Consider the following 11,567-nt stretch of genomic DNA (forward strand, 5'->3'; position numbering starts at 1 on the left):
CTAAAACACCCGGCTGGGGGCCCTGCAGAATCACCAGTGAAACAGTCTTCAATACAAAGTTTCATCAATTCACCGAGAAAACTAAATTCTGACACAAAAGAAAAAATGACATTAGCAATCGCAGAAATGGTTGTAAAGGATTACTTGCCGTTAAGTTTTGTTGAGGGTGATGGATTTTTGAAACTAATGAACATTGTCGCACCAGAGTATAAGGTTCCAACTCGTAATACAATCAAATCCGGTATCGCAAAATTATATGATGAACAGAAAAAGCGTCTTATTTCCGAAATATCGTCTGCCAAGAGTGCATCACTCACAACGGATACATGGACCTCCACAGCTACAGAAAGTTACATAACTGTTACTGAGCATCACATAACTGATAATTGGGAACTAAAGGCTAATGTGTTGTGTACGCGAGCCATGCCTGAAAGACATACGGGGGACAACATTGCAAATAAACTGCAATCCATTGTCAGCGAGTTTGAGTTAGACGGCAAAATTGATACATGCGTTCATGATAATGCCCGAAACATGGAGTGTGCTGGTAACAAATGCCTAGAGTGGGGCGATTTCGGATGTTTCTGTCATACGTTGCAGTTGTGTATCAAACCCGTGTTTGAATTAGCGTCTGTGGCAAAACTGATTCAAAAATGTAGAAAACTTGTTGGTCATTTCAAACATTCAACAACTGTTACAGCAGAAATGCGCAATAGACAAAAACTTCTTGGGGTTCCTGAACATGAGTTAGTACAGGATGTTGTAACAAGGTGGAATTCAACACAGGCAATGCTTTCACGTCTGGTGGAACAACGTTGTACTCTCACGGATATATTGTTAGACGAGAAAGTGACAAAATAAGCAGATTCCGCTGTATTTCTTCCTAAAGATCATGAGTGGGAATTGATGAATGATCTGTCCACAGTTCTTATGGACTTATCTAATGTAACGACGTACATGTGTTCAGAAAACAGCGTATCTTTGTCTGAGGTCTATCCGATTGTATGTGGATTAATAAGAAGAAGTTTAAAGGTACAAGATTCTGACGGAGTTATAATTCGTAAGACCAAAGATGTCATCAGTGATGAGTTGAATCGACGTTATCAACCAAATGACAAGAAGACTGCCTGTTCCACACCTGTAATTGCATCACTCATGGACACCCGATACAAACAGTTAACTTTCTTATCTTCTGAACAAAGAAAAACGGCAGAGGAATTTTTAGAGGGTCTTATCGATGAAATGCCTCTAAAACGGTTGACAGAGACAAGCGGCTCCGATACTCCGCCACCAAAGAGACAACGACGACCAAGTGGAATTGACTTTTTGCTTAGTAAATCGCCTGACAAACCGGAGTCTCAAGACGAGTTAGAACTACAAAGTTATTTACTAGATAAATCTGATTTCAATAAATCTCCACTTGAATGGTGGTCAGAAAACGAGACGAAATACCCACGTTTATCTATAATTGCAAAACGCGTGTTAGCAGTACCAGCAACGTCCGTTCCTTCTGAGAGGATATTTTCATGTGCCGGACTTGTGGTTACTAAACTCAGAAACAGACTTTCAGCTGAAGTTGTAGATCAGATAATTTTTTTAAACAAGAACAAGATAAAAGTCACCTGCATTGAACCCCACACATCTGATTAGTGACATTTAACGGTGTAAAAACACGGTTCAATAACTTATACTACAAGCCGTAAACTTACCTTTGATCCTCGAATTTTCTCACCTTTAATTGTTAATAAATAGTTATTTGTAAACATGATTGGTATGAGATGTACATTTGATGTAATAAATGTTTAATTAAAACTTTATAATCTTTAATCTATAGTTAATATATATTGTCTACTTTTGCGGACTTGATATGCAAATATTCATGATTTTATTGGACTTTGGTTCATGAACACGTACATAAAAAAAATTGCTATTGTCACAGTGATAGGTTACTATTATTTGAAGAAACGACGGTTGGTAATTCATTGTTTAATTGACACAAAAACAGAGGATTAAGCTATTTTTGTTGTCTTTCGTTAATATGTTTATGGAAGGTAGTAACAAACACAAAATTCTGCATCACACCTAAAATTTGTACTTTTCAGTAGACATTTAAGATTCATCCGAGTACTCGCGAGTACTCGAGTATCTTGACCGAGTATCCGAGTATTAGATTTCAGACATTTTGACATCCCTACTAAATATAGAACTAGAACTAGGATTAAACTCAGACTGACTTATACGTGTCTGACCAGACGTACCACTAAAAACTTCACCACTATAACCTGACTGAGTTATAGAAAACGGACGAGAACTACTAAAATCGGATCTGACACTCGAAACGGGTAAAGAACTACCAAAAGATGTCGGTAAAAACTCTGGTGCTCGAGGATTTAAAACCAAAGAAGCATTTCGGTCCTCGTCTCTTATCCCTGGAGACCGAGTTACAACAACACATATATCGCCATCTTCGTCTTCGTCTTCGTCTTCCTCACTGTGATCACTTACCTCATTTAGCATTTGATCATTTTCATCACTTTTAACGATATCGTCTTTTTGTAATTCCAGAGAAGGTCTAGTTGGAGATTTACCCTTTTTACTCCTTGAATGAGACTGTTTTCGTACTCTCTCCTCGGTAGGTAGTGCGAAAATAGGTAGTATCATATTTCTATGTACAGTCACCTTCCTTGAACGACCGTGTTCAGGTTTTAGTATGTATACAGGTATACTTGGGTCAGGTTGAGAATCTATAATATATGGATCTCTATCCCACTTGTTCTGAAGTTTATGCTTACCTTTAAATCCTACTTTCTTTAATAAAACTCTATCTCACTTCTGCAGATTAGAATGGCGTACCTTCAAGTCATATCTAGTCTTATGACGTTTACTTGCCTTTTCAGCTATATTAGCTGCTGTCTTGTAAGCGAATTTCAATCTCTTTTCTAAATTACTTACGTATGTTTTGTGATCTTTTACGGGTGAGCCAGATGAAATCTCTAAGAACGCGTTTATAGCCAGTCTTGGATGCCAACCAAACATTAGAAAGTGAGGACTATATCCTGTACTTTCATGTCTGGATGCATTGTAAGAATGGACAAGAGGTGCTACATAGGTTTTCCAATCTGATTTCTGATCTTCCTCTAACGTACCCAACATGTTCAATAGTGTCTTGTTAAACCGATCACACTGTCCGTTTCCCTGAGGTTGATACAGAGTCGTCCTTGACTTCTTAATATTGGCTAACTTACACAACTCCCTTATAATCTTCGACTCAAAATTTCGACCCTGGTCGCTATGTTATCTTGTCGGAAATGAATAATGCTGGATGAAATTCTCCCATAGGCACTTAGCTGTAGTTTTAGCCGTCTGGTAACGTGTAGGTATCGCTTGAGCGTAGCGAGTGAAATGGTCCGTAATGACTAATATGTTCTCATACCCACCTGTTGACTGTTCTAAAGTGAGAAAGTCAATACATACTAGTTCAAGTAGATACGATGTATGTATACTTACCATTTCAGCAGATTTTTTACACTTTGTCTTCCTCAAAATACAGTTTCTATAGGACATTTTTACCTTTGTCTCTACATCTTTGTCTACACCAGGCCAAAAGAATCTGGACTTCACTAGAAATAGTGTCCTATCTTTGCCCTGGTGTCCAACGTCATCGTGTAGACCCTGTAAAACGATATCTCTGAGTACTGATGGCAACACTAGTTGTACAACCTTTTCATTATACAGAATACTATGCCTGTATAATATCCCGTCTTTCAATGCCAGTTTATCCCAGTCCCGCAAATACTTACGGACATCCTCATGTTCTAATGATATCTTTCTTTTTGTGGGTTTATGCCCGCTCTGTAACAAGGCAATAACTCTCCTAATAGATGGATCTGCGTTCTGCTCCTCTTGCCAGTCATTAGTACTAATATCTACCTCATGTAAATCCTCAGTCACGACATTCTAAGTCAATAAAATGGTCTCAATAAATGGGCTGGGTGAAGCAATACAAGATGTACATAACGCTTTTATTGCATCATTAAACATCTGTTTAGTCACCGGCTGTATCCTAGATAACGCATCGGCGTCTATATTGGACTTACCTGTTCTATAGGTCAATTTGAAGTCATAGTTAGAAAGGGAAGCGACCCATCTATCCCCAACGGCCTCTAGCTTCGCTCGATCAAATACATATGTCAGCGGATTATTGTCCGTTTTGACTTCAAATTTGCTACCATATAGATATTCGTGAAATTTATCTGTCACGGCCCATTTAAGAGCTAAGAACTCTCTTTTTTAGGTTAGGTACAGCCTCTCAGCTCCTCGTAAGCTACGGCTTGCATAAGCAATAACTCTGTCAATGCCTTCCTGTTTCTGGTAAAGTACTGCCCCTAAACCGTCATTACTTGCGTCAACATGCACAGTTAACGGTAAGGTATAATCAGCATAAGCCAGTATAGGAGAAGAGGTTAATTTCTCTATTACCTTTGTCATAGCTTCCTGTTGGGCTTCATCCCAAAACCACTTAGTTGGTGCCTTCTTGCGTTTTACCTAAGATTTCTGTTTCTGTGTACAATGAACAATTAAAAGGTCATTTAAAGGTTTTACGATCTTAGCGTAATCCTTTATGAAACGTCTATAGTATGATGTGAAACCAAGAAACCTTCTCAGATCTTTCACATTCTTAATGGCAGGCCAATTTTTCACGACAGAGATCTTTTCTGGATCGGTTTTTATACCCTCCTTGGACACAATAAAACCCAGATACTTGATCTCTTTCTTGAAAAACTCGCACGTCTTACCTTTCAACTTCAGATTGTGTTCCTTTAATTTGGAGAAAACTGATTCTAACCTCTTTAGATGTACTTCTTCTGTCCTTGAATAAATAATGATATCGTCTAAATATATTAGACATTCTCTTAAATGTAACTCACCCATACTTCGTCCCATAAGCCTTTGGAAGGTGGAACATGCGTTAGTGAGCCCAAATGGTAATCTGTTGCATTCGTAGAACCCTAAAGGTCCTAAATTGAATGTTGTTTTATGTTTGTCTGACTCTTTAACCCCGCACTGCCAATAGGCTGAGCGAAGGTCCAATTTTGAATAGTACCTGGCTTCTGCTAAACAGTCCAACGTATCATCTATTCTTGGCAAACTTCTGGCGTCCAAAATTGTCTTTTTATTAAGCTTTCTAAAATCAATACAAAAGCGTAAGGACCCATCTGGCTTCCGTACTAACACTACATTACTAGAGAAAGGACAAGACGACTCCTGTATAGCCCCTGCTTCTATCATTTCTCTAATATGTTCCCTTACCTTGCCAAACATTGATGGTGGTATCCTTCTATAGGGTTCGCTGAACGGTTTTTCATCTGTGAGATTTATCTCATGTTCTACTAGAGTGGTAAACCTGTTGGACTAGTCGAAAATATAGACTTCCAATTACAGATAAGGTTTTCCAACTTACCTTTCATTTCTGGTGTCAACTCTGTTAATTCCACTCCTAATTTTTCTAGTACTTTACCTTTATCTTGTTCATCACTTTTCTTTGAGGACTCCGTATTTTCATCTGAACTGTCTAAATCAGCATGACGTACTATCTTTACCTCATTTAATCCACAAATAACACTCCTAGGCTTAAGGTATATTGCCTTTGCTGTCATATTAAATATCCTAACTGGTACCCTGCTTTTACCAGTAGGCTTGAGGCTAACTACTCTAGGGCATATCCCTAAACTACCTTGATTATCATCAAGACACTCGGTAACTGCTGTCTGATTACCCGACTTTGCCTTACATAAACCAGTAACAGTCATGATAGACATTGGACTTACCTTAATAGGACGTCTATTTGTTGATTTGACAAGACTTGTAATACTAGCATCCATAGCTGAAAATGCTGTTTCCCATTCACGTGGTATATTTACCTGAGAGTCACATGTTAATGTGGACTTTATAGGTCTTAATACGTTTGTACCTATAATAACAGGAACATATCTGTTATAATCTGTTTCTGGTACAACTAATAACGGAACCATCATGGATTCAGTATCGAAAGGTACTTTTATATTTACCTCAACATATCCATGGTATGGTTACTGGAAACCTTCAGCAACTCGCACTGATAATATAAACTCATCTAGAGTTTTTACTGTCGGAACTGGATGTAAATATCTCAATGCAGGTTCACTAATAGTCGAAACCATAGATCCACTATCTATCAAAGACTTACATTTTTTTCCATTTACATATACATGTGTTTCATTTGACTTTCCAATCATTCTATCTAATAATGTAGTTCTAGGCTTACTTACCATATCATTTTTAGATTTAGCTAAATTAAATGTGGAACCATGTTTTACATCAACAAGTTTAGAATCCCCAATTTGTCCCTCATTGGAGATTCCTACTCGTTTAAATTATCTTCTGTATACTGCATTGCATGCCCAGACTCTCTTTGATAAGTACCTCGGTTACTTCCCCGATCATTCTGATATCTATTACCTCGACCATATCGCCGTGAATTATTTCGACGTCAATAACCACGAGAATACTCATTGTTAAACTGATTATTACCTGTAGTCCTTGGTGCTTCCTCTGGTGTTTTTTTTTCAAGAGTGTCCAACCTTTTACCCATACGATCTATCTTTTTCAAGATGTCATCAAGTTTGACCGAATCTGAAGAAATAGGCTGATGCTAAACAATGCTAGTAGGTTTTTCTGAATTTAACAATTCAAGCTCAATAGCCCTGATTTCTTTCCTTAATTGATCAAAGTCCTTAACAGTGTCAAATTTATACCTACTTGAATTTTTAAGCAGTGGATCTCTTATCCCGGACCAAAATTTAGAACGAAACATTTCATTCTTTGTTTTAAAAGTGATATCACCTTTCTCAACAGCAGGCTGAATAATAGACTCCAAAGTCATACCAAAATCAGCTACTGTCTGATTTTGTTGTTGGGTCTCCTTATAAAACTCCTCAAGTAAGGCTTCGCTAGTATATACATTACCATACACACCCTCTAACTTATCAAGTATCTGCTGAGGAGAGGCATGCTCAGATAAAGACAACAACAGGCTTCGTGCCTTACCCTTCAATGACCCTCTAACAGACTGTAATACAACTGAATCAGAATAATTCCCTTCACGTAAAACACACTTAACCTCAAACATCCAAACATCAAAAGTCGCTACATTTTAGCTTTACCAGAAAAAATTGGGAATCTTGGTCGCTGATATGCACTGAAACTACTTAACGTATTTCCAAAACCTTTGATCCCACCAGTACGTAAAAAACTAGACCATATTATGGGTGTAGGGGGAGGGGGCCTTGGTGGTATACCTTCAGTTTTCATCTTTGGGGTACTATAACTTTATAATCTGTATGTGTATGTAAGAACTTAATCATTTTGTCTATATCTACTTTAGACACATTTTCGACTAATTCGCCATCCTCGGCGGATTTATTACTAGCCATGATACTTAATAAATATTCAAACTGGGCGGACTGTGTCTTAGTAAAATATTCAGTTCTATACAAGAACAAGGTAACACTACTTGGACAATACAAACATATACACAAATACAAGGACAATACAAACAGAAATAATGAAAATGATAAAATGATCATGAATAATGACTACTCACTTTTCACATGTCAAAGGTCAAAGTGCAAAAGAAATTGAAACAGAATCGTGCAGGGTTCTTGACTTGATATTGAAGTGCTGTGTTACTATTGAGATATACTGAAAAATATGTTAAAAGAGTTAATGATATATATAATGTATTAAATATTTATAAATTTCAATACATAAACAATATCAAATATTTTTAAACAAATTTACTGTTATATTTTCTTTGTATAGTCTGAATAAACGAAATACACTGCTCTGTTTATCTTTATCTTGAACACGTGACTTTCTAGTTGATCCTCATTTATATATAGGTAGTCGTAATCAATCCTACGGTTGAGTAGATTCGTAGTAAAACAAAATAATAAATGAAGTTCACTTCACAATCAATACATTTTATACGGATATACTGATAAGCACATCATATGTAGTACATTCACAAACTTTTTAATATGTTAGATTTATACATTTACACATGAAACTAACATTAATTTCAAACTAATTGAAACAATTCTCAAATCGTTCTATAAAGGTATGCGCTAAACACTATAGTAATTATACTTTTGCGTACCTTGGAACACATTAAAAATATACTCTCCATAATAATACAACATCAGGCTGGCATGTATAATTTTTATCGTCAAACGGTTTTCGTTGTTTTCGTTGTAAAACTGAGAAACTGTTACTTGACGGAATGTGGAGACGAACGGAGTAAAGTTGACAGGCTGTAACCAGACATCTATATTGTGCCGAATACAAAACTGACAACGGACTTCATAAAACAATAATGGTACAGCATGAAGTAATTATAGGATTGCTTTTAATAATCTCGGTGGAACCTCCAAATTGTCACAGGGTAATATGGCCACTTGGTCTAATCATTAGGGCGTTGAATATTGTGACGAATAACGATGTAGCAAAACCATTTATTCACACTGAAAGTACATAATTATAATAAACATTTATTTCAAATGTTAACTTGAAGTTTCCTTATAAATTGAACTATTAATTGGATATAAGTACATGCATGATAAAGCATAAAAGAAAATGTGCTTACCTGAAAGAAGGGAATAAAGTAAGATGTCCCTATGTAGCGTGTGTGCTAAAGTGTGTGAAACTCGCATTAGTGCAAGTTCACCGTATTTTTAGTGCTAGAAAAAGTGGCGGGGTTGTAAGCATAATAACTTCGTGCAGAGTAGTATAGAATAAAGTCTGTCCGTCAATGAATGGATGAATGAATGAATGTAAGAATGTATGAATGAACGTAGTTAATAGATAGTACACACAACGTATAGTGTAGTACTAGTATATAAATGTACTGTAATAAATAGCTATGGTGACATATATAAACAACTTTCAAAGTCCATAGATTTTGCAATATGTTTTTAATCAATAAACTGTCATTTTTATTTTATAAAAATCTAAAGTTAAACATTTATTTTGAAATAATATAAAATCGACTGTTGTAGACAATTATCAATGCTTTTAGCATTTTTTCTAGCTGGGGAAACAGGAATAACATTTCAAAGCACGGTTAAATATTTGAGCATATAAAACCTACTTTAGGCGGTGGTTATATTTCTCAGTCATGGTTGTTGTCCTTTAGATCGATGTATTTGAATATGTATCGCTTTGGTTATACTACAACTCCTTGCGTATTGAACTACTCATATTTTTTTTTTTTTTTTTTACAACATAAATAAATATTTATTTCAAATATTGGCTTGTTACAATATCATTCAAGAGTCCAAGCTGCTCCTGATGTTCCCTGTTACAATCCACTAATCACTCAGGGTAGTGATTAGTTGCAAAATACATATTACATTTTTTACATCATATATATATATATTAGATAATATCGATTAATCACGTAATATGTTTTCTAATAGTTGCTAAAACATTACTTTTAACCTTCAAACATACTCTTCTATTGAACTCATTGCAAAAAATTGAGTAAACATTGACATTTTTTGTCTTTTGATCAGATATGTAGTAGGCTTTATAAATTGAAAAGCCCACAATTGTTAAAAAATAAAATAGTTTAAGTCAAAATATTCTTCTTCAGAAGTTTTATATCCAAATACTAAGTGTCTTAGTTTTACTTTAAAAGTTATTTTACTGTTATTTAAAACTTCATTTATTTTATTCCAAAAAAGTTTTAAATACGGACACAGTATAAAGAAGTGATCATAATCTTCTTCTTGTGTACAAAAATTACAAGAACTATTGTTTACAATTTTCCACCTGCATAAAAGTTTCTTTGTAGGTAGAATATGTTGTAGTAATTTCCATCTAAAAATTCTAAGTTTATTTTCTTTTAAATATTTGAATAAAAATTTATATAGATAGTTTTGATATAACACATCATCTATATCAAATATACGCAGCCATTTTTTTGGGTCCAATAGCTGGTTCAATTTTTTTTATTTATCAGAGACTTATATACAAGTTTATTTGTTAATGCTTCTAATTTTATAGGTAAACCATCCAATATAAATTGGTTTCTTTTTATATTAACAATACTTTTTATAGAATTTTCCGATTTTAAAATTGCTGCCCAGTCTTTTGGTATAGATTTCTTAACTAAATCAATTTCAGCCATCCAGTTTGAATTATTTTTTAGTTTATTTAAAATTATGTCTTGGGAAATACAACCTTTTTCATCTATGATATCATTTACATAAATAAGATCGCTTTTAATCCAATATTTTAAAAATATAGCTTTATTTTCAAATTTAATAAATTTATTGTTCCATAATATTTGTTTTCTTATATCTGTAAATGTTTCTGTTTTTTTTTTGTTAGACCTCCACCAGTTAATTTCCAACATTTAATAATATCTTTATAAAATTCTGGGATGTTTTCAATGCTTTCGTCTGTCTTATCCCCAATGTTTGTTTGAAACACTAACCAGTTTGACCCAAAATTATAAAAATAGTGTTGAGGTATAATTGTCCAACTTCCTTCACAATCATTTACTAATCTTTTTACCCACATAGCTTTTAGAGCGGTGAAATAACTTCTGATATCTATCATATTCAAACCCCCCTTTTCATATGGACTAATAATTGAATTTCTTTTTACTTTATCTGGTTTATTATCCCAAATAAATTTAAAACAACTTTTTTCTATTTCTTTTAAAAATTTCTCTGGAACTCTGCAAGCAGATCCCACAAAAGTAAAAATGGGCACAATTAATGTTTTAATTATCAAAATTTTTCCAAAAATAGTAAGATTTCTTTTTTGCCAAGAATAAAATAATTTATTCATCTTTTCAATCTTATTTTCCCAATTTAGTTTATCACATTCCTCCGTACAATGCCCAAAGTAAATGCCAAGAGTCTTAACTGGTCCATTGCTCCAGTTGATTCCCTCAATTTTGTCTTTACAAGATTTAAGTTTTCCTACCCATAACCCCTCTGTTTTGTTTCTATTTAATTTCAGCCCTGAATAAGAACCACAAATTTCAATGTCATTCATAGCTACTTGAACATCATATTTAGAACAACAAAATAAAGTAGTATCATCTGCCAGTTGCGAAATTTTTATAGTATGATTTTTGCAATCTAATTTGACTCTGATACCTTTAAAATCAGTATTGCTTCTTAATCTGGAAGCCATAATTTCCACAGATAAAACAAATAATAATGCAGTTAAAGGACACCCTTGACGTATACCTCTTGTGTTTTTAAAGACCTCAGATATCCAACCATTATTCATTACACATGTTTGAATATCACTATATAAAGTCTTAACCCATCTTATAAAAGATTCATTAAATCCAAAATGTTTTAAAACTGAAAACATAAAATTCCATTCTACTCTACTACTCATATTTTCAGTGTCTTTTTTATTTTGTTATTTTAGGAGCGATTATGACGAAGGTAAATTCAGAAAAACTCCCTAAATGCACTAAAAGGTTTTCAATATTTATCTTAAAA

The 11,567-nt window shown here is 34.4% G+C and overlaps 2 protein-coding genes across 2 annotated transcripts; one reads left to right on the plus strand and one right to left on the minus strand.

Annotated features, from left to right (window-relative positions):
• Positions 1 to 906: 906 nt before the first annotated feature.
• On the plus strand, positions 907 to 1,650 carry LOC134727827 (zinc finger BED domain-containing protein 4-like). The gene has a single exon (XM_063592217.1). The coding sequence runs from the start codon at positions 907 to 909 to the stop codon at positions 1,648 to 1,650; it is 744 nt and encodes a 247-aa protein (XP_063448287.1).
• A 4,439-nt stretch (positions 1,651 to 6,089) lies between these two features.
• On the minus strand, positions 6,090 to 7,168 carry LOC134727828 (uncharacterized). The gene is made up of 3 exons (XM_063592218.1): positions 6,883 to 7,168; positions 6,571 to 6,672; positions 6,090 to 6,328 (listed from the first exon to the last, which is right to left on the minus strand). Exons 1-3 carry the CDS (start codon positions 7,166 to 7,168, stop codon positions 6,090 to 6,092), a joined length of 627 nt encoding a protein of 208 aa, XP_063448288.1.
• Between the last annotated feature and the right edge of the window lie 4,399 nt (positions 7,169 to 11,567).

The sequence above is a fragment of the Mytilus trossulus genome, chromosome 8, assembly GCF_036588685.1.
Source record: "Mytilus trossulus isolate FHL-02 chromosome 8, PNRI_Mtr1.1.1.hap1, whole genome shotgun sequence".
In the NCBI taxonomy this organism is placed as follows: domain Eukaryota; kingdom Metazoa; phylum Mollusca; class Bivalvia; order Mytilida; family Mytilidae; genus Mytilus; species Mytilus trossulus.

Coding starts and splice junctions, on each gene's coding strand:
- LOC134727827 (XM_063592217.1), top strand. CDS start 907: ATGAATGATCTGTCCACAGTTCTTATGGACTTATCTAATGTAACGACG.
- LOC134727828 (XM_063592218.1), bottom strand. CDS start 7,168: ATGTTTGAGGTTAAGTGTGTTTTACGTGAAGGGAATTATTCTGATTCA. Junction 6,673..6,882: donor TCAGCCTGCTGTTGAGAAAG/GTGATATCACTT, acceptor CTATTTCTTCAG/ATTCGGTCAAACTTGATGAC. Junction 6,329..6,570: donor GGAAGCACCAAGGACTACAG/GTAATAATCAGT, acceptor CATTTAATTTAG/CTAAATCTAAAAATGATATG.